The 23,290-nt window shown below is 43.2% G+C and overlaps 1 protein-coding gene across 6 annotated transcripts; it reads right to left on the bottom strand.

Annotated features, from left to right (window-relative positions):
- Positions 1 to 785: 785 nt before the first annotated feature.
- SNX8 (sorting nexin 8) lies at positions 786 to 23,041 on the bottom strand. Of its 6 annotated transcripts, XM_074596696.1 has the most exons (14): positions 22,917 to 22,987; positions 21,814 to 21,964; positions 21,413 to 21,496; positions 17,964 to 18,045; positions 10,805 to 10,995; positions 9,554 to 9,671; positions 6,706 to 6,827; positions 6,254 to 6,334; positions 5,117 to 5,277; positions 4,569 to 4,701; positions 3,408 to 3,476; positions 2,442 to 2,591; positions 1,895 to 2,044; positions 786 to 1,101 (listed from the first exon to the last, which is right to left on the bottom strand). In XM_074596696.1, exons 4-14 carry the CDS (start codon positions 17,995 to 17,997, stop codon positions 988 to 990), a joined length of 1,323 nt encoding a protein of 440 aa, XP_074452797.1. In that variant the 5' UTR covers positions 17,998 to 18,045; positions 21,413 to 21,496; positions 21,814 to 21,964; positions 22,917 to 22,987; the 3' UTR covers positions 786 to 987. The 6 variants fall into 6 exon arrangements, with proteins under 6 accessions (XP_074452797.1, XP_074452796.1, XP_074452798.1 ...); XM_074596695.1 differs by having other exon boundaries at positions 21,814 to 23,010; XM_074596697.1 differs by lacking the exons at positions 17,964 to 18,045; positions 21,814 to 21,964 and having other exon boundaries at positions 22,917 to 23,041.
- Positions 23,042 to 23,290: the final 249 nt, after the last annotated feature.

Consider the following 23,290-nt stretch of genomic DNA (forward strand, 5'->3'; position numbering starts at 1 on the left):
ATTTTATCAGGATCGTGTGCCAGGCTGCTGGTGTAACGGGATACTTCATCTGATATTAGCGCAAAGCAAACACCAGCCTTCGGGACAGCAGCTCCCCAACAGCCCTAAACAGCTACTCAGCAGATGGATGTCAGAACCTCCAGAAGAAAATAAGCAAGCTACCTTGTAGCTGTTCTGCTCCTCTAGTGCGAGTCGTTTACAATCAAGGAGTGTTTTATTCAATTATTTTCCTCATATAAACGAGGAAACTCTTCCCAGTTCCTGAACCCAGTCATCTTTGGCCTCAAACTGAAATACATGAGTGCCCAGGCCGCCCTACAACCGCGAACCGGAACGCGCGGACAATCCCGTCACCCAGTCTCGCTGGGACAATTGCTGTCACGCAGCAGCACTGACCCCCACCCAGCTGGGTTAGAGAATCCAGCCACTTCATTCACCTGTTTTGCCCTAAGGTCTAGCAGTAAGAAATCAAATCCAGACACCTATCAACGGGATGGGGGATGGCCTTCAGCTTTCCTTACGCACGTGTGCCTCTAGCACAGGCCCTCCCAAGCCTAAAAGACAACCCAGCTCTACAAGTGCTTCAGATATCCCAATTCACCTCAGCACTCCAGAGACATGCAGAGATGCGTCAGCGTGTGTGCAGGTAAACGCTGTGGGAGGACTGTTAGTACAAGATGCAGAGGCATCAGCAGCAGCCCCGCAGCGCTCACTGCACCAGGGCACATCCTGACCCCACGAAGAGTGTCTGCAGGTAACAAACACCAGCTCTGCCCCAGAGCATGTCAAAATTAAGAGATTGTCTTTATATCCGTATGTTCTGCCCCACATCCAGTCTGTCTAAATCAGAGAGCAGCTCAAAGCAGCGGTATTAAAAAAAAAAAATTAAAAAAATAGCTGTTTGGAGGATTCATTCTAACATCTGGAGGTAGAGGTCCCACCCCTTCGTTGATTGCACTTCTTGCTCCACACTAGATGCTCAGAGCATTAATTGGAGAAGAAGTTTCCCTCTGGAGGTGACAACGGTGGAGTTGGCATACTGCTAGATCCCACAAAGAGGCAGCTCAGCTTCGGCTTCAATTCATTCCAAACTTTACTCATCTGTGAACAGAAAAGGAGAGAAAACAGACATCACAAGATGGTAGGTAATCATCTCACCACGCTGTATTTTAGCGGCAGTTTCAGAGTACTCAAAAGCACAACCGAAAATTGCTGAAGTACTTTGGGGAAGTCCAGCGGAGGCAGATCGTCCCTTTTAGACTGGTGCTAGAATACAGCGCTCTGAGCATTTCACTGAGCACACGGGGAAGGGAGATTTCCCACACCTCGGTCAAATTCCTTCAGTGCAGGGAGGGAAGGGAGCCGAAGGAGAGACTTTTCTAACGTAACGAATGCAAGAGAGACTGTACATGGGGAATGCTGAAGGTCGTACTTAGGGGTTAACAAAAGGGAGCTCTTGGCTTTAGAGCAAAACCAAGGAAGTTGTTCTTTGTCATATAACTTCTGTGTAGCACAACAAAAACCAGATTCATCAAGCAAACACACCTCCTTCATTACAGACTAGCTAGTTATTTAATGGCGGGGTCTTCTTCAACTACCTGTAGGGTAAAGCCATCCACAGACGAGAGAAGAGTGGGGTGAAAAAAAAAAAAAGAAAAAAAGAAAGAAAAAAACCCATAGCAACTTGCAGCAAGAAGAAACACTCTTTTTAGAGGGGTTAGAGGCCAGCCTTGGTCCTCACCCCAAGCTGGAAAGACTTTTGGTGACTTCTTAGGAAGTTATGAAAGCGCCCAGCTGGACAGATGGTTAGAGGAGGAAGGCACACGGGTGAAAACAAGTACATTCAAATTCTCATTCATATTTTGGAAAAAGAATTCAGTCCAAAAGAACTCACCTCTTTGTGACCCTGGATCTGGGAGTTGACAAAGGCCCCCAGGATGTGAGAGGTGAGAGGCAGGTAGATGTGGATAAGCTGTGTCTCCTGATGCAGGCAATACAGAGAGAAGTAGTTCCGCAGCTCCATGGTTAGGATAGCATTTTCTTGCTGAAAGAAGAGGAACTCAGTGAAATACACTGCTAGGAAGAGGGTGCCAAGAAGGTTCACTTGCAGCAGGAGAAAACAGCATTCCTCACCATACTAGCAATGCAAACACATACCAAACACCTAAAAAGGCAGTTCCTGGACCCATTTGATACCACAGCAACTGCACTTTCCATCACGCAGACTGCTGCTTTCCACAGCTCCTGCAAGTGACATGTTGCCAAAGAGCCAGTAATAAGCGTTGAGGAAAACAAATGCGTTTTCCTTGTAGCACAGCAGGCAGCTCCAATTACCCAAAGTACAGGTCACCCTTTCGGTCTAATGGCTTTCTGCAAATATGACCGAGGCACCATCAGAGGAGTCCAGTTCCACCCTTTGCTCTCCCAGGCACCTGCCCTACCTCCACAATTCGAGACTCCAGTTGCTCCACCGATTCTGGTTCTTTGTTCTGCACGGTGGCACTCATCATCTGCTTCTTCATCATGCTGTACTTATGCAAGGCTCGCTGGTGCTTGTGCAACACCCCCTTCTCATGTCTTTCACACAGGTCCTTTATGGGAAAGGGAAAAAACAGGTACTTAGTGGAGGCTAAGAGGCAGCAAGCACGCAAGCCAAGTACATCAGGAACACAAACACATGGTCACACTTTATGTAATTTCTATGCTGCAGATTTTTGTTTCTTTATTTTCAAGAGGGTAAAAAAAAAATAAAAAATAATGTTGGCAGCTAAGAATTAAGAAAGAAAGCTGCTTGGACCCAGACCAGTGATCTTAAGAGGCAATCTGGAGCATCGCTTCTGCCAACATTTTAGATCTTATCAGGCCTCTTATCTTTTGTGTCCTTCTCAATATTAAGTACAGGCAATTAACTGTGGTAAGAGCTTGCTAGTGTCCTTCTACTTCAGTCCAGGCCTGGGAATGTCAGGAGAGGCTGCCACTTATAGTTTCAGTAGGTGCTTCTAAAAGAAAAGTGCCTTTGAACAAAAGGTCAGTATTAACAGAAATTCTTTTATTTGTAACTGAACTCATGTCCCATGAACAAACCAGCAGCCATCTAATTCACTGCTTTGACTCAAAAGCAGCCAGATTTTGAAAAAAGTTAGCTGATCCACATAGTTCAAGCAGCCATATTTTTAAATTCCTTGCAGGGTTTGCTGTTTGGCAAATGCTCATCAGAAGATGAGCTGATCAGTAAGGCTATTGAGCTAGCTACGGCCAACAGCCACTCCCCTCCCTCTGCCAGATGTCCAGTTCGCCTCTGAACTGGCCTCCCAGACAGTTTTCCATCCAGTTGGCATTACACCCTCCAAAGAGCACAAGCTTGCTCTAAACAACTTTCTTATTGGCAGAAGAACAGTAGAGCTCACTTTATAGGACTGGAGTAAATCCAGGAAAAGGTTCAGCTTCTCCACCACATCATTCTCTTCCTGTTTACCCTAGAAAACAAGGAAAAAGTACATTTTATGCAATCCTGGCAAGAACCGACATCACAGGTCTTCACATCCTTACACCATGCAGGCCCTCCACAGTGTTCTCCAGGGCACATTGAGGCTTACGCAACTGCATCAAAAATCTTTCAGATGGCGCTGCAGCGTTTAGTCCTCAGTACGCAGAACAAAGATCTGACTGGAGCAGGAGCAGCTTTTCCAATTGACTGATCGCTACAACAAGAGGAGTTTAGTTCCACAGTCCTGCGTGTCAGTCCTTTCAGCGCGCTCTGCCTGGAATTTCTTGCTCTTGCAGATTCCTTCCATCTTTCATCTTCCCTTCTTACAAGATAACTAATCCATTAAAGCTATAAATACCGGCATGTTCCCCATAATAGCTCATGCATCAGAATGCAGAGCTGAGACACCAAGCCAAATCTCACTACTTGTTTTTTTATTTTACTAAATACCGTCTTTTCTTCTGGTATCAACAGAGCATAAACTCTGGAGAAAGAGACCTGGTCTGACTGATCTATAAAAGCATGTGGAGGATTTTACACGACGAGATGAAGAGAAGACAAAACAATTACTTTTCCTTCCCAGACTGTCACACTCTCACGTTATTCTAACAGTCATTATCACACTGCAAACTTACACAGGAATATGACGCTTCTGTCTGAATGACTCTCATGTAACGTTTAAGTATATGAATGTCAAAATTTGATTCAGAAGTAATTCTTCTGGATCCTCTCTAGCAGATTAATAAGACAAATAAGACAGAACACAAGACTTTTGGACAGCTCAGTATAGTAGTACAGCTTAACTTGTCCAATAACCATTTGAAATGAAAAAAGAAAGCAAGTTTTTCCCCTTGCCCATTGTATTTTTCACATTTAAACGCAGTCCGGGTTTTTCATTCAAGCTTGAACAAGCAGGCTGGTCGTTGAGGATATGAGTTTGGGCTACAATCTTCCCCTTAACTCTTTAAGTGCCTTTGTCCACAGAGATCATGGTTCGAGATAAAAACTTAAGGCAGCAATGTACGTTCTTCATTTTACAAATGGGGGGGGTGGGGGGGAAGAAAAAAAGTAATGAACTCACCTGCTGCACAGCCTTATCTGCCAGCAGTGCAAATTCAACAGACAGACCCTTCAAGGCTTGTTTCAGAGTCCCCCATGTGCTATTATTCAAAGCAGCCCAGGAAGGAAGCGGTGTAGTGTCTGAGCCCAAAGCACTAGGAAGAAATTAAGAAGTATTCAAATCTAGGAGACAAATTCCACTAAGCAGATACACTTAATTGCAGAGGGCAGTTCAGAGTTTCAAATCCATCTAAATAGCTCGCAGTGCTGAGCTCCTACTGCACAACCACAAATGCCAAGCTGTGTATATACTGGGGGAAGAGACAATAAAACCAGCACCTGAACATCAAAGCGTTTGTATTTTCTTTACTCTTGCTCTATGGAATGCAACTTTAGCAGAAAGCATGCCTTTTCTTCTTTTATAGTAGGAAAAAATTTATTATGACCTACAGCACGCGTTGAAATACTCATTCTTACCAGACAATTTGCAGGTAAACTTTACAACGGTTTTGAGTTCTGAAACAACAGTAGAAACGCTCACGTTAGCAAATCCTCTTCCCCCCAGCATACCTTAGTTCCTTTCCAAATATGAGAAGATCTGAGGCATTATCAATGGCTCGAGAAGCTATCCTCTCCGCACGGTCCCGAAGCTTATAAAAGCTATTATAAATATTTCTGATGAGCTCCCTGCTGGCAGCAAACTGGGCCTGTATGTCAGCTGGAAGGAAGTCCTGAAGAAATGCAAGAGAGATTACTAGTGGACAGATCAGGGGCACATACACATACGTTAACTGTAGGCACACCACACAGTCAGCAGAGAGACCGGTTTCCCGCTTGTGCTCGCTCTCTCATGCCATCCTGTGACAGCTCTGAAGAGATTAACTTCACAGTTTAGGTGTCCAAGTCAGATGTTATACAAATACCCCTAATTTTCAGGGGCAGAAAGAGGTTCAAATACCGGGTGTTGACAGTATGGACAAAATCTGCAATTCTACTATGCAGTTAAAACAACATTTATGAGGTTTCAAGCTCACAGGTTCTGATCTGAAGCTATTAGTAACTGCCACTCTGGCAAAGCCAAGCATGTACTGAAAGTTCAGCTCTTTTGACCTGTGCATCACTGGTAAAAGCATAAATTAAGCTCCAGTTGCAAAACCTTCTGCTAGCATTGCAGGAACCTGAACAACAACTTGCTTTAGAATTGCTCAATGAACACCGTGAATGTATATTTAAAACTCGCCATAGCACTAATCACTGGGATAAGGAGATATATGGAAGACTCACAACTAACTTCTCTATAACAGTCCAAATTACTCTCCCGCAGGGAGAAGACAACTGACAGAATGAGGGCATGAACACATGGCGAAGACATCAATCTAGATATTAACTTTTAAATTGTGCAGTATGCGCATTTGTTTGTTATGCAAGTACAAGTAATTACTGAGAAACATGTTCTGAGCAGGATTCATTGTTTAATCTTTATCGTATTCATGAACCAGCACTTAGCTAGAAATATCAGGGCCTCAAGAGTCAAATATTTATTTGATCTTTTTGATAAAAACCACAAGTTTAAAAGCCCTTCAAACTTTGGAAACAACTCTCTCCTACCTAAGGTCTCCATCACTCAACAACTGCCATAACTGATCCACCTGGAGGACAGAGACATTTAAACCAGAATAATTTGTCGCAAGAAATTAACATACATACCTTGGCCTGGGTAGCTAATCTGCAGGTCATAAATTCATCTCCTACCCCCTGGACCAACTCTCTTAGCTTATTCTGTACATCCTGGAGAAGATACAAAATCAAATGATCACGCAAGAACTAAGTAATACACAGGTAGTTCACAGAGGTCTCAGATATATTGCAATAGTAAGGCACAACTTGAGCAGAAATAGCTTTGCCCAGGTTAGGTTTGATTTAAGGAGAAGCGTAGTATGTATTCCCCTAAGAACAGTTACCATTTTCAAAATACTATACTCCTGGCATTGAGTGAAATTACCTTCCACTTTCCAGCTGTAGAAATACCTATTGAGAGAACATTCTCCTCATCACAGGGAGCAACAACATGTAGGTCAAGAGCAATTCTGAACTCTGTACCCAGCAAAGCAGTTACAGGAAGATATTCAAACTCAAGACTATTGGTAACAAGTACTCACTGAGCCACTGAAGGACAGAAAGAGTTTCAAGAGCACATCTTCTGAGAAAGGGGGATGTCGAGACACCAGGTTTATAAAACGCTTCAGTGCTCTCCTCCTAGATTCTATGAATTCTCGATCAGCTATGGGAAGAAAAATTAAATTTCAATTAATGCACCACATATTACAGCTGCTCAGAAAGAGAAAAAAGAAAGCACTCAGTCCAATAATTTCTCTGTACTTACAACCCTTGCTAAAACACTGCAACAGAAATAAAGAACGATTACCTGTAGTCTGTTAGCTCCCTAAAACAGATCTTTTGGATTGACCACCAGAACAAATATTCTTTCAAGATCAGTGCCCATCTTTTTAACGTAAGACATCAGAAAGTACTTTGGAAGACCCGCACAGCAAGCTGCAGTACATCCAGCCACAGTCCTTACTTGTCAAGCTAAAAAAGTTCCCCTCATCTTCCTGAAACAGGAAGTTTCAATCTGGTGTTACTGCAATGAAGCATTAAATCAAAAATCCTGGAATTTTTCAGGAAAGATGAAAAACTAAACTAAAAGAGGTTTCAAGAAAAAGAAAGCAGTGCAGAAGAAAATTAAAGGAATGTTCTTATCCACGACAACACTATCATATCACAAAAGGATATTATTCTTTTGCCTCAGCTTTAAGCTGGGACTTTGTTGGCTGTATGGACTCTCTATAATGATCCTTAGTACAGTATCACACATCACATGATTTTTCTGCCATTAGGGTTGCAGATGGTGCTTTTGCTTTGTTCTTATTTTAGCCTACATGGAGATTTCTGAAGTCATCTACACACTTCCTACACAATCTGCCTCAGTTTGCTGCTATCTTCCAAAACGAGCAGAGCAGACTATCAATCTTTCTTCATCTGACAGACAGATGAGAGTACACCATCACAAAAATAAGAGTGTAACTTAGTAGATGAGTACACCGAGTGTAAAATGCACGTAGCTTTGCCCATCTGGCTCTGGGGCTAAGGAAGTTGCAAGAGTCACACACCTATAGTAATCCATCAAATCCTGTGTCCTGCAATTCCATCTGTCAGCCCATTAACCTACTCAGAAACAAGAACTATCCACTCTGTTTCCTTTTTCCTGTTTGCAGCTTCTGTTAAGACCACTTACACAGCTTTTCTACGTGAGAGTCACTGGACTAAAAGCATTCATCACTCTCTGCCTTAACATAGTTTTGGACTGTATTAGGACTGTACTCCTAGTACAGTTTTGGAACTAATACTATCAGTTTTTTCTTAAATAACTAATATCTGTGGGAAGAAAAGCACCGGTGAATGCACAGAAATATCAACACACCAGCAATGCAAGGAAATAACAGTGACTGAAAATCATATATATATATATATATATAGGTAGCTTCTTTCAACCCTCTCTCCACTGAGATTAACCAGAGAAGGTCACTTTGCTTACAGGTGTTGCATGAAGTGGAAATTCTGGAAAATCTGGCTGAGAACACCGAATCAGGTCAAATTCAACAGACGGGTTTTCGCAACCTCAAAAGAAAGGTCTTCCCAATTTACATTCCATCATAAGAACGTATGACCATCGAAGATTTTTAGCACTATTATTTTGCTTTGTTCCAGTTCACTATACACCCTGCTCTGCTCACTGTTTACCAGTTCCTCTTTACTGTAGCAATACATGGACTCCTTGACTGAAATCAATTATTTATTGAAACACATTAAGCTTAGCAGCATGGGCAGGAGACAAGACAGTGAAAAGCTTGTTCTTTCACAGATAAAGCAGAAAACAAGACAGGATTTTATACAGTTATGCAACATTTGAAATAATTAAAGTTTAAAACCACTGCCAATATTTCAAATTAGTGAAAAATGTACCTGAAGGAGCTTTGATATGCTTTCAGTCTTGGGATACTTCATTGGTTTCTATTTTAACAGCCAAAATGTACTTGAATGAACTGACACCGATTCCAAACTCAGTTTTTAGTTTCTGATTATCCTTTTTAGCTCCTTTTTAGAACAGGAGAAGAGGAAAAAAAAGGGGCAATAGCTACTTTAGCTACTTTAAGGCGGTTGGTTCATCTGACAGAAAAACATCTTTTTGTACGTAAACTGAGAAAGTGTAATTACTATTGCCTGCCTCATAAGGCTTCTGTGCAAGGCAATACTATAATAAGCAGTGCTGAAGCCGTTCACTTAACGTCACTGTGTCTGCCAGTCCCTTTTAGGTATGTGTGAGGTCAGGACCCTACACTAACTCAACAGGATCAAGCATAGTCTCACCGGAGAAGCAATTTTGGTTTTATGCAATCAGCTCCTCTGCAGTTTTAAGTCTTTTAATACAGATTTGGGGTTTTTTTAATCTTTACTCTTCACTTGCTGTAGAAAAACAATGGCATTTCCACAAATCTTTTCTATTCTGAACACTTCACAGAACACCACACTACAACACGTGCTGCAGCTGTTCAACAGTATGGTAGCAATTCTACGCTGATAGCACCACAGCACTGATCATCATAACCTATTTTCCTAAAAAAAAAATAGCTGTAACTCTGCCATGCTCTTGTGTAGAATTACACCTCAAATCTTACCAGAAAAGTCAGTAGATACCAAACTTCCACAGAAAAAAAAAAAACAAAGAAAAAAACAACACTGAAATTTTACATTAATGTCTTATGTATAGAGTATTTCTAGGATGGCAATAAATCACACCTCCAAATTGTGTATTATAGCCTCAGAGTTGTTTTCTGAGCCAAGCAGAAGGAAAGCATTTTGATCTTTTAAACACTTATTTTCAACAGTATCATCTTGATCACACCTGCTCCGTGACCCCTCCAGTCAAAAGAAAGATCCAAGATTTACCTCCCAGCATCCTCTTCGGTGGAAGTGCCGGCACCATACGATATGGGAACTTCTGAAGCAGCATCTCATGGAACACCACAAAATCATTATATCGCCTATAGACCGAGCATTTGAATCTCTGCAATAGAGGAAGGGAGGAATAAAGCAAATCAATATGCATTTTCAAAAATAAAGCGGTAAGGCACATAGCTGAAACACAACAGTCACAGCCCCTAGGGCCTCCCTCTGTCTGCTTTGAAACCCGATGTTGATGTGTTGCAGATCTTAGATGAAGCTCAAGGCCAAGCTGTGCTTCTTTTTGATGAATTATCGTTCTACAGCTACAACCACAGGAGAGATAATAGCAACTGAACGGAGGCAATGGGTTCCTAAATTTAAAACCCAGAGAGACCACCAGGGTCACCGAGTCGTGCGCCCCGAAATCACAGACAAAAATAAACATTGAGTCCTAGAAAGCCCACAGAAGCATTCATTGTGTCTGCCCTTTCCTCGCTGCAAGTCTTCAACAAACTTAAGGACGTCATTCTAAAACACCCAAAGCCCCAAACATCGCTACAGATAAGTAACCCACACGTGTCTCTGAATACATACAAAAGTGACTACAACAGTTTGAGCGCTACTCAATAATTGATGTTTTGGTGGCCTGGAGGATGTAAATGGCTCATGGTCTACTTTGAAGAGGAGAGACTTCCTTCTTGGAAAAAACATAAAGAAGCTACTGAAGATCTATTTCATTGCCTGCTCTATAATAGGAAGACATACATCATCTTTAATCTTCTCTTACACCAAGAGCGGAACATACAGGTCAGGATTGGGGCAAGTAAACTGGAAGTGGCCTAGACTCTCCAGAAGGATTTGCAGTACCTTTTCAGTTTATAAAGGATTTCAGTTTTGCACTCTCAATGCAATTTCTTCGCTAGCTCAAAACAGTTTGCAATATCCAGTCACCTACACCAATTCATTATCAAAGCATTCAGTTTGCAATGTTATGCATCTGCTTTTGTACAGAGCTTGGGTTTCAAGAGAGTAGACCATCCATCAGACCTCAGTCAGAAGATGCTCCGTACTGCAGAAGACCAGGTCAAGACTGCACAGTGCCACTGCACTTAAAGTAAGCCCACACAACTGGCCGACTCAAAACCAGCATCCCCCAAGACATCTATCAAATTAGCCAAGACTTTGCCAACAGCAACTGCACAGACATTCTTAAGAAGATACATTCTCACTAAGACCAGTATTTCTTCACATTACCTTGCTGGAAACCTCGTATTCCACATGTTTCAGAAAAAGGCCCTTCTTCTCAGGTATAAGCTCCACCTGCACACTATCCTTACTCAATAGCTCTTGCAGGGTGTGGGAAAGCAGCAGTGGATTTCCCTGGGGCGCCTGCATTAGAAACTGTTCAGGTTCCCTCGGTTCATTTACTGGAGGCTTTGCCAAATCTAAAAGACAAAAAGGGAAAAAAAACAGTCCAGTAGACCTGATAAGATAAAGGGAAAGACGTAGCCTTAAAATATCCTGTTCCCTTGCTCAGAGCTTCCACAGTGGCGCAACACAACCAGAACAACCATCCAGCCACTCCCCCAGGAGGCTATGCTACTTCACACACGTTCAAGACGTTGGTACCTCCCTCTTCACAACACCCAGGAGCACCACCAATTATACCGAGTCAGAAAGACATCTCTACTGAGCAAAAGAGGAATCACAGGCCAAATTTGTCCTGTGAATCAGCTAAGAGGCCTGCATTTCCTGTCTGTCCAGCTCCCACCACAGCAGGATCTGCCAAAATGAACAAAAGCCTTGCTCAGCACTTTTGGATCCTGCCTAGAACAACTCATGGAAGGAAAGAAAATGTGTTATTTCACTGCGCTGCAGAAATTTAATACATTAATTTCACATGTCATTACAAAGGAAGGAGACCCTTCATTTGACATAATTTTAAACTCTATGACAGTATGCTTGAGCGGGCATGAATTACAATAATTGACTATGTCAATACGCTTAAGTTCAAGCGCGGGGGAATAAGGTTCCTAATAAGGGCTACCAACCCGACAGTTCCTCAGTCACAGCAAGCTCCAGCAAAATCTTTCAAATATACCTATTCCACTGCTTCTAGCTAAAAAACAAACAGCTTTTTACAGCGAGTTCAACCATAGCTGGACAGCTTTGGACAGAGAGATTCTAACTGATTCTCAGACAGATGCAAAAGTGAGAAGAGCTGGCTCTTAAGAATATGGCCCTGGAGGACAAACTACATCAAAGAAGGGGCAAAGATGATGATTCAGAGCGCTCTCTTATCAAATGACTGACTGCAGCCCATTATCTCAACTAGACTTCATAAGTACATACATTATGTGACTGTAAAGTAAGCTTACATTGTTTTTCAAAGTCCTTTTTTCCTACCCATTTCACACATGAGAAACAGGGTGAAAAATGTGGATATAATCCTGGAATCTATTCAACCCATACCTGAGTTCTGTTCTCCAGTCCAGAACAGATGGGTTGCTTCCTCACTGCATATGGCTGTTTAAGAGGGATACTGCGAGCAAGCTCTTTTACAAAGCAAGCCGAATCCACTGATGAAAAGTTACCTAGAAAAGCTAGGCAGTGTTCATCATCCCTTCTTTGCCATTGTGCAGAAGTTACATCCCTTCTCAAGCACACCTAAAATTTTGAGAACACAAAAAGACACTATAGAAGCAAGATCCATTTCAGTAAGCTTTGCTACGTCGTTCAAAAAGTTGGTAACTGTGTAAGAAATTAACCCAGGGAAGATAAGAACTTATATCCTTAACTTGAAAGCCTTGACCTCCTCCCGATAAGGATTTCCCACCTGTTCCTTCATGTGCTCTAGGCCCTGATAAATGGGAAAAACAGGTAATCTCCGATTCCTCAGACACACAGCTTCAAAACAGACACTTTGCTCTCTGTTCCATAAAACAGCTTAAGGAAACCAAACCAAATCCAGGACAAATGACCTTATCCCACATGTCTCATCAGGCTTCAGATTCCTGCTAATGTGACTCAGAGAAGCAAGTCTTAACACCTCTGCTTTAACAGACTAATGTATCACCTACTAACCCCGCCTACGTAGCAGCTTCTAAAAAAGTTCCAGTTACCTGCCAGAAACCTGTGGTAAGATAACACAAGCTAATTCAATGGGATACTGATGGATAAAGAGATAACATATCCATATAGACACTTTTTGGATAGATGCTGAACTAGGAAAGAAACAAGGAAAGAAGATTCGGAATACAGGTAGCAAGGCAAAAGATTTTCTAGTGTAGAAAAATCCTTGCCTGCCTGACCTTTCATGAGGCAGCAAGGTATAAAACACCACACTATCATGAGGAAGTGTCAAAAGCACACAGAGAAAGAACTATGGAAAGCACAAGACAGCCTCCCTCTCCAGAGCAGCGGTTCTCTGGGTGCACACCCTTGTAATTCATAGTTTTAATTGCTCAAGACACATCAACGAAATGCAACATGACACAGGAGATTTTGTTACTCCTCCAACACACACACGCGCTTACACGCAATTCCACAGCACTGTGTGTTGCTAAACCTTTGGCTCAGGTTTCAGAGGCCGGAACTACAAACCTGCCTCCCAGAGAGGGGCTAGCCAAACTGCAGACCACTGATTTCCCCAAGAGCAGTGCCAATCTGCGCTAACACAGCACTCCTCCTGCCCACTGAGTCACTCACCCTGCTTGCTATCTTTCTGTTGGCCAACCAACAAAGCAGGGCTTTCGTGGCACAAACTGTTCCTTAAATTGGGGCTCAGCACTGCTGGAAAACGACTGACACTCCCACTGGCAAAAGATAGGTATCAGGACAAAAGATTTATAGGAGGAACCATGAATCCTTCAGTGTTTCATCTGTAAGTCCTGGAACTTGCAGTGTGATCAGCCAAACTGATGTTGAGAAGGACCTTGAGATTCATTACAGTGATCCGAACCCACGTTATCCCACAAGACAACTACAGAGTGAAGTCCCACAGAGAGATCTAGACAAGACTCAGTGTTCCTGTGACAATTCAGTCACGTTGCTCTTTTCGTTTGTAATACTTCACCAATTTTCATCAAGTTATCCTCTAAATTTGCTTTTAAAAATTCACCTAGAGGAAATACCCTCTCTTTATCAGCAGTTCACACACTTGGCTCTTCCTGAAATATTTTGTAGCTTCTTTAGATCTCAACTTTGTCTAAATGTGTGAAATCATACAAATCAGACAACTGTACAAACAAGTTTGAGTAATTACTGTTTAATTAATAATCTCAGTGTGTTCCGTATAAACAAGACAGGTACTCAGAGTGAATTTACAGCCTCAAACACTGGTCTGAGAATACAATAAGATGACTTCGGAAGAGCTGTTAACCTGTTTTAGAAAACACTTACTGCAGCATTAACACTAACCCTGCAGAGCAATATATACTGAAGCTATTCTTCAGCCCATTTTTCGTTCTACTTACTAAAGAGTCGGTTCAGGAACAGCCTCAGGAGCCCTGGCCAGGAATGTTGGATAATAGTGGGAACTCATTGGTATGAGCTCCTGTGTTCAACCAGCAAAAGGATTTACATGCATTGTAACAAAACACTTAACGCTTCCCATCACGCACTCTCCGCTGGAGGACTGCTAATTTTGAAAGCATTCCCTTTGGTTTCAGCAGATCGTTATCTACTAAAGTTTATATACATAGAGCAGTAAGTGAATACAGAAATGAGGTATGGAACGGTCCCCTGGAACACAGGGAAGCAGACAAAATAAAATCAGCTTTTTATGTGCAAGCTAGCCTTTTGTTACAGCAGAGTTTCTCAATCTGTTGTCAATAAGATATCAGGAAGCAGCCTGGTATAACTGAAAACAATTTGATATCAAAGTTAAAAAGAATACATATATACATACATATGCAAGCAAGCAGACAAGATGACAAGAAACAAGTCTAAAGAAGCATTCAAAGCGTAGCCTAATTTTTGTTTGTTTGTGAAGGAAAACAACTACAAAAACACTGCCTAATACTTTTTTTTTTGGTTAACAAGTCAGGTAGCCTTTGGACTGAAAGGAGTTGAGAAACTTACCCAGAAAACAACTGAAATAGAAAGCTTCGCTACTTTCTGCCACACATTTCACACTTCAGTTAGTGCCCAACCTTCCCTACTCGCATTCATACAACTACGTTACCAGTTTCCTCAATCAAAATTTCTAAAGCATTCAGGAAACCCAAAGTAGAATTTCAAGCGTCTGATTAGCTGCACAGAGGTTTTACATGTGAACAAGCACATGTAAAAGAGAAGGGCAATGCAAGGGCTGGAAGAATAGGTGGTAAATCAAAATATAGATCTCCCTTCCTTATTAAAGTTCTGTCAAACATATTTGGAGGATTTATCTCCATTTTACAGATGGTTGCTACTCACAACTCTTCATTATATTACGTTGCTAATCAGCTAAATTTATTAGACAGACTTAAGCAGAAGGTGCCACAGAATTAGTAGCAGACTTTCTAGAAGGAGAAAGGAGTCTGAAAGGAAGCAAAGCCTTTAGGAAAAACAGCTAAGACTTCTTCTCCATCGTGACAGGCCACGGCCTTGCGGAGTAGAGGGATCCAGCTCACGCAGGGGAGTACGAGAACTGGCTATTTTTGTACACAGTTACCTCAGATTTCTCCCTGGCAAAAATGAGGGCTCCACTACAAAATCCTGGGCCAGCAATACTAAACCAGCAACGTAAATATCATTCATCAGCATTTCCCTTTGCTTTCTGTCTTCTCATGAAAAGCCTCAGGAATTATGGAAATGCCTTTCCCCCTTATTGTGTCAAACACATTCCTCCATGATTCCAGAATTCAATGTCCACATCAACCTCTCGGAAAGCTGGTGCAGATTTCAACTACAACTTCAAATACATTCCCTTCCTTGTCTTCTTTTTTCTTTTTTTTTTTTGGTTCTTACATAATTTGAAATCCCCTAAAAATAAGAAAAGAAAAACAGAAGTCCCACAAACAAAACAGAAAAAGGCAAACAAAACTCTCTTCCTATTAAAGGCTTTACGTATTTTTGAGACAACTGTATGTAACTTATTTGGGTTTTTTTTACAGAATTTAAAACCATTCAATTTTTATTTTGGAAGGAGCAATGCAAAGGAATGAGTCTATTTTATCTAACAAAGCTAACTGATATACAGATGTATGTTCGGCGTGGAAGAGAGGTCCCTACTACTTATTAGGTACAAGAAAAGTAATCATATTTAGCTTCACTCTAATTAAGAGATGGTGCAATAGTGTCCTTCCTTCTCCCTCCCAACAATTAACTTGTAAATACAAGCCATCCAATGCCAAAACCAGACAAGATAAAATAATACACACACTATCATAAAATTAGATCTTGGAAAACAGGCTCTAACATTTTGGTTTTCTCCTTAAAAAAAGCTCAGCTTGCTCAGTGCAGATGTCAAATATGCATCCTGTGCTGGATAGTCTCGTTTGGGGGTTGGGTTTTTCGTTTGGGGGTTTTTCCCCTTTGTTTTTGAGGTATTAGGGATAGTTATGGTTTGGGGTTTTTTTGGTGGTTGGGTTTTTTTTTTTCCAACTAAGTTTCAGATTGCTAGTCAGTACTTGGTGCTTTTCAAGATGAAGCACAGAAGTAATGGCACAACTCAAAAATAGTCAAGTGAGGTTACCCAAGCTTTATTTAAAAATAAAAAAGCACTAGCATTTCTGCCATCCCCTACAGTTGTAGGCCTCTAACTGCTTCTCAAAAACATCGCAGTCACATACTACAGCAGAAAAAACAAACAGCACCAAGTCACCTCCTTCCAATGTCACACAGTAAATCCATGTGACAGAACAAAAAACTAAGTTTAAGCCTAGCGCTCTGTTCTTTTAACCATTCTGTTAGATCATCAAGTGATTAATTAAGTAATTTCCCAAGTCTGGGAATATAAGGAACACATTTCACTTGCAAGTCAGCCACGGAGCCATAGTCCCAAACTGCAGCAAACACAATAAAGTGAGATGGAGCTACACACACTGAAGAAATAACAGGAGTAGGGGAGAAAAGTCCATCGAGGAACATTCCCAAATACACCAGAGACAAAAAGTCAACTCCTCACCAGGGCAGTTCCCAGCTCACCATGTAAGATTGCTCAACCATCATTTTTTCACACCCAGCTCTAACAAATAGGTTGGAAGTGTAAAAATTCAGACTCAAAAAGGTAACCCAACAAGCAGTAATACATACAACCATCCTCCAGGAAACTTTTACAAGGTCATTGTAGCTTAACTATAAGACTGCCAAGTTTCCACAACCATCCTTCCTTAGGCAGGTCAAGAAAACCCAATCAGAAGAAATTGTTTATCATTTTGTTTTGCTGCTTATCTTCCTTGCATGTTTCTTATCCTCTTAATTACGCTGGGGGAAAACTTGATCCTACTATTTAAACTTTAAAAAATGGCATGCCACTCCACACACTACAGTCTCCAGATGGTCTTTTCACACATTTTATAGTTAGAACAAGCTCATTCCCATCTCAAATTCTGCTGAAAAGCAACTACCAAAGCTCCCTTCCTTTTGTACCAGTTCCACCTGCCTGTAACAGACACATTTCTCTCCATCGACCTCCACCAACGCACTAAAACTTGAAGACTGTGGGGGAAATCAGGGTGGTTATGTTGAAATTCTACCGACTGCAACTGGTAGAGCCCTCCCTACCAAACCCTCCTACGGGCTGCATTCACAGTTAAAGATTTACCTCTAGCAGAAAAGGAGACACCCCACTCCCTCCCCAGCCAACACGCCTGGATTAGCTCCCCGCAATCATTGCAAAACAGGCTCAAACGGGAGCAAGAGCAAAAAAGAAGAAGAAAAAAAAAAGTCAATGCAAGAGACTTTGCAAAACTGACTTTAATGTACTGGACATTATCCTTTTTTCTTTTCTGTCTTGATTGTGTTAAAGTACTTTTAACCCTGCAAAATAATAAAAAAAAAAAAAAAGAGACAGCATTTGCATGTGCTGTCACAGGTGGACATCAACAGTCCCTGTCAGGACTCTCATTCTTACTCAGGAGACTTAGATCCCCCTAGAATATTCAGTGACAAACTGCTGATCTCCAAAAAAAGTTATGTGTGCGTGTGAATCTTCCAAGATCACCGAACCCGCTTCACGATGCTAGAAATAAAAGCATTTCTGCTTTCACAGCATTATTTTTCTTTTGCTAAGATCATTAGATACCTTCTCTCAGAGTTCACAGTATACGCTTTGTCAAAGAAAGCCAAGTTTTCTAAATAAGGCTGAGTATATCAGACAGTTACAGAAGCACCAGTGCGGAGGTTAATCAGATCAAGAATAGTTGGAGACAAGTGTTTTATCTCTATAAGGCTCCTGAAGCAGATGGTAAATCCATGATAGACATACCTGAGCAAGCTCTCTCTTTGGTACAGTAGGACATTTTTTCCACAAAGGCTGCTGTTCAATATCCCAATATCTTACATCAGTCCTGGACAGAAATATTCCAAAATAATTTATTTATAAGATTTATCTGCATCAGGAGCGTCACAGGCCTATCAAAAGCACACTCATGCTGGACCCTGAACGTAATCCAACCAAACCATTTTTCCCTGCGTAAAGCTTAACCACCCCACTAGTTTTTCTTTCCATACAGAGAAGAAAAAAAAAAAAGTGCTATGCACGGAGCAGTAATTGCCAGCATGAAACTTTAGCCACTTTAAGAGAACTTTACAAAACTGTATTATCCCGTTTCCCTCAGTTTAACTGTTAGGAGCCCGGCATGTCATTTTCTTCACTCGCCCAGGAGCTCCCTCCATTTCTCAACAAGTGCTGGCAGCGTTTGGCTGCGACGTTTCTCCACCTCAGATTCGGCTCCAAGCTCTTAAAACTCAGCAACCTCCGGAGCCGCTTCTCCCCGCTCCCGCCGGACCTGCCCGCGGCGCGGCTCGGCCAGGGGCAGAGGCGGCCTCGGCCGGTATCGGCCCGGACAGCACCCGCCGAACCGCTCCATAAACCGCTTTAAGGTGCCGCTGAGGCCGTTTTGGCGAGGAGGGGAGGCGAAATAAAGTCATTTCAGCGCGACCCTCCAGAGGAAAAGTTCTGTTCCCCGCGCTAAGCCCCCGGGAGCTGACCTCCCGCCCGCCCGGCGGGCACCGGCACACCACCGGCCGACCGACGCTGTTCCAGCCCCGGGGGGGCGTCAAACGCCGCCGGCCCCAAGGCGCCCGTCAACGCCCCCCCTTCCTCACTGCCACGGGGCAGGAGGGGAACGGAGACGCCCCCGCCACCGCGAAAGCGGGCAGCACCGGGGCCCGGCCATAGCCTGGCTGCGGGGCAGCCCCCTGAGGGCCCGGCGCCCGGGGGAAGAAGGCGAAGGCGGCGCCTTTTTACCTCAGGTTTTAGCGGCGGGAGCGGCCCCCGACCCCTCTTTTCCCCCACCCCGAAGAGCCCCGCCACCCTCTCCGGGCCGCCGGCAGGAAGGAAGGGGCATGGCGGCGGAGGCGGGCGGCGGGGGCGGCCGCCGCCCCGTACCTGTGCCGGCGCCTGCGGGCGGCTCGCCGTCCATCGCGGCGGCGGCGGCAGCAGTCATGTGAGGCCGCGGCCCGGCGGCCGCCCTCCCCTTCCTCCGCAGCGCCGGGCGGAGTGGGCGGGGAAAGGCCGCCTCCCGCGGGGCTTGGCTTGTGGGCGAGCTTTCGGACATGCCAAAATGCCACCGCTTGTGATAACGTCCCCGGAGGGCTCGGTGGCAGTGCGGGCTGAGGGCTGCCGGGACGGTGCGGGGGCGGTCCCGAGGGGGCTCGGAGCGGCGGCAGAGCCCCCCTGCTGCTGGGGGGAAAGCGCTTCTCAACCTCTTCAAGAGTAGTAATAAATCTTTCAAACTGTCTAAAGCATAGAAAAAGAAGACATAGGCCCACGGGCTTGATTCAGAAATCAAATTAATTTTTTTTTTTTCCAGAAAACTTGAAAGGGCGGTTGTTGGGAACGTGAACGTCAGGCAGATTTCACTGTGCACTACAAAAAGTAGATAAATTGTTGGTAGTGGTAATAAAACAGTCCTTCCAGCCACCTGGCAACCGACTTCATATTTCAAGCCCGATGAGCTACTCCAAAACAATTTTGGTATATTTTCTTTCAGTGACTTCTCTTTTTCCATGGCATTTAATTTCTGCTGACATCTAGTCCCTCAATCAGGGTGTTTCCTATCCCAAATATTTTTGATATTTTGGATGCAATTGGATTTTTATGAAATATAAGTTAAAGTAGATATTTAATGTTTTTTCCAAAGGAAAAGACATGGTAGCATTTTAATCTATGCACCAGAAGGAATGCACTAATAAAGGTAAATATGGTAGAAACGAACCTCATCCTATTCAGGAAAGCAAAGAAATATGTGCATTTAGAACGGAAATACGCTTTCTAAAACTGTGTAAAAATAAGAATTTTGGGTATGAATGCCTCACATTTTATTAGTGATTTTTTTTTCCCCACTTCCTGTACTTTATTAGTCAGGAATGATATGGTTGACACTGCTGAAAAATAAGGCTTCTGTTTTGTACAGTGGTTTTCCTAAAAACATCATCAAACCAGCAAGACACAAAAATATGTATAGCTTCTGGACCTCCAGATTAAGATGCTCCCAATCCATAATAATGTTTTATGATTTTAATATCCAAAGTATTGGATGCATTCACTAATGCATATTCCTGATATTTATTAATCTTGGGAAGATAAATCATTATCTCCACTACAAGCATAGCAAACTAAACCAGAAAATCATAAAGTGAGAATTATTTCAGGTGTAAGTAATTACACATAATGCTCTCCCTTGAAACTTTTCACGCTGCTACAAAGATGTGAATGACTTGAGCGATTCCCCTTTTCCTTCTGCCTCTCGCCCCAGTGCTATTTCAGCTGAGATCCCCACAAGCGTGGGCGCAGACTAAAGCTGTGGATAAAATTAAAAAAGCATGGCATTATTTAAGCTGAGAGGCCCTTCAAATCATGTTTATACAGCAGCCGAGTGGAGAGTTTTGCACGCTCAGCACTTCTGAAAACTAAGCGCTACACAATTTTTCGCCTATATAGCATTTTTTGAGAAAATGAATGGAGGAATCAACATGTTCTCATTTAGCCATAGATTTTTGATTGGTCTGTACTTAAGCTAATAGCATAACTATTTATTTGGTATAAATAAGACATTCTCAACTGAAGATTGCTTTTGCAATCCATGGGAGGAATCTTGAAGAAAAACACTGTGAAAAATAATTCAATTGCAGAAATAATTTTTGAACAGGGCCAGAAAGATTGTGCTTGATATAAGTTATTCAACACTTCCATATTTGCTGTAAACACAGCAAAAGCTTCTGGAAAACCTATAGCATAAAGAAACTATAATCACCAGAGAAAGAAAGAAAAAGAAAGGGCACTTGTCAGCAGGTTCCAGGTAACAAAAGGAATGCAAAAATACGCGACTACCTGAGGCCCTGGCCTTTCAACGCGTCATTCTGTGCACGTCCTGTCAGTATTAGATAAAATTTCATACAGATCGCAAGAGCTTGCTTACTCTTGCAGAATTCAGTTTAGGAAAAAGTGCTTTCAGCTCTGCTGTTCTCGGAGCACTTGCACTCAGTAAAATTCATGAGGCATTGTTGGTTGAACAGTTGTGTTATGAGAAGCTATTCCTGCTAGGTTTCTTTCCCAAAATTTCCCATTAATTAGCAATTGACTGGGGCTTTGAGCAACCTGGTCTAGCGAGAGGTGTCCCTGCCCATGGCAGGGGGGTGGAATTAGATGATCTTTAAGGTCCCTTCCAAACCATTCTGTGATTCTATGAATTCTGCATGGGGAATACTTACAGGAACAGGCAGGCTCAAGCTGCCAGTGCCAAAATCTCTGGTTTTAAAAGTTGTTCTGCTCACCCTCAGATTGCTGAGCAAGGACTGGAAGACAAAAGAATAGCAGTGAGATAGCAGCACAGGGACTGAAGGGAAATTTCAACAGAAGGAGAGGGGGAAGGAAGGAAGGAAGGAAAAGAAGATAAATCACAAGTTGCTGTAAAGTAAGGCAAAGTGCAAATAGCAGACCATGGAAAGATACAAAAGGAGGATCCAACATTTAGATTCAGTGTTTAACCAAAGTGATTGTAAAAGCAGCAGTTAGCGTGCAAACAGGAAGAAAGGTAACATGCAAAAATTGCATATTTCAATGACACAGACAACACGAGAGTGGTGAAACATAGGTGAGAGAGACCACATACACGCTCCTGGAAGAGCCGTGTAACGTCGAGGAGCGAGCTGGGACTATGGATTGAACCGCAGCACATCCTCCCTCGCATTTGGAAAAACATATGTTTGTGACTTGTGTCAGGAGAGGCAACAGCATTTGCTGTACACTTTAACATGCCAATGCTGCTGCAAAGCAGGAAGTCGAAGTCTGGTCAACTACCATGATATAACAAGAAAAAAACAAAACAACTGCACAAAGTGCCAGTCATCATTTCCATTCTCAAGCATTCCCCATAGCGAAAATACGGAATTGACACGCTCAAACAACTGCATTTGAGTGGCGTTAGGATGCCATCTTCTGGCTAGCTGATAGTTTACAGAACTGGGCTTTCTTGGTTTAATTTCTTATATATCTTCTCTCAAGATTTTATCAAAATATGAAAGATACTGCAATATAAGATGGGATCTAAAATGCTAAGTACAATACCTGTTCTGCCCTTCTCATGAATTTTTTATGCTGGCATTCTTATTCTGTATGTTTTGATCATTTGATCGAAAGCACTGAGCTATGAGAAAACGAAAAACCCTACACAAAAATGCAAGTGTTCATCTAGGAAGCGAACACAGATGAACTATTGCTCAACAACTGTTCTTTTTCCTCGAAAAATGTCACCAAAACCTCAAGATGGTATCCAAGGCAAATTCCAGGTTCCCTTTGTCACTCTGAACGTATAACATTAGCATGCGTGCTGAAAAAAACGACACTCCACAGGTATTTACATCAGCCTGAGGTGCCTGAGACAGAGGGTAATGGTTTAACCGACGAAGAGATGTCATCTGTCTCAGAAAGCTGGTCACCAGCATGAGAGAACTTTACCAGTTTAAGTCGTATTAAGACGTTAAGTGAGGCAACACTTCAGATAACTGGAAAACACTAGAGAGGGACGCTGGACTTGCCCTTGACTGTACCACCGCACCGAGATCACCGTCTCCAGCCTTTGGAAGGCCTGTCCCACCAACCGGAGTGTCACAGCGGTGGTGTGGGACGGCGGGCGTCACTTTTTACCTCACGGAAAACGTTATTTAAAAAAACACACATGTCTTGCAGAGATTTATCACAACGCTCGAATGAGACCTGCCATAATCGACCCGCAGCTGGCCTGAACGTGGCTCGCTGAGCTAGCAAGCCGCTCCCGTCGCTTGAGACCCCACCGGACGACGGCAACTCCATCCCGCCATGTCACCCGGCCCCTCCGCGGGGCTGATGTGGCGGCTCCCGTCGGGCCGTACCATGTGGCCCCACAGCCCGCGGGGGGGGTGCGGCACCTCCCCCGTGTACTCGCCGCGCCCCAGCACAAGCGCGCCGCCTCGCGCCTCCCCCTCTGCGCTAGCTTAGTAGCGCCCGCGCGAGCACCGCCGGCCTGCGGGCGAGCGCACGGCGGTGGGGTTGTGGGGGGGGTGGCGGGCAGGTCTGGCGGCAGTGTGCTGCCCTGTCACCTCCCGCCTGGC

Source organism: Larus michahellis, chromosome 8 (genome assembly GCF_964199755.1).
Source record: "Larus michahellis chromosome 8, bLarMic1.1, whole genome shotgun sequence".
Classification (NCBI taxonomy): Eukaryota; Metazoa; Chordata; class Aves; order Charadriiformes; family Laridae; genus Larus; species Larus michahellis.

What these genes read in the sequence shown, in the direction of transcription:
- SNX8 (XM_074596693.1), bottom strand. Translation starts at nt 19,257, where the DNA reads ATGTCCGAAAGCTCGCCCACAAGCCAAGCCCCGCGGGAGGCGGCCTTT. An exon ending in GATTAGCTACCCAGGCCAAG is followed by an intron (nt 5,278 to 6,253) that starts GTATGTATGTTA and finishes GCATTTCTTCAG; the next exon opens with GACTTCCTTCCAGCTGACAT. An exon ending in ATATTTGGAAAGGAACTAAG is followed by an intron (nt 4,702 to 5,116) that starts GTATGCTGGGGG and finishes ATTTCTTCCTAG; the next exon opens with TGCTTTGGGCTCAGACACTA.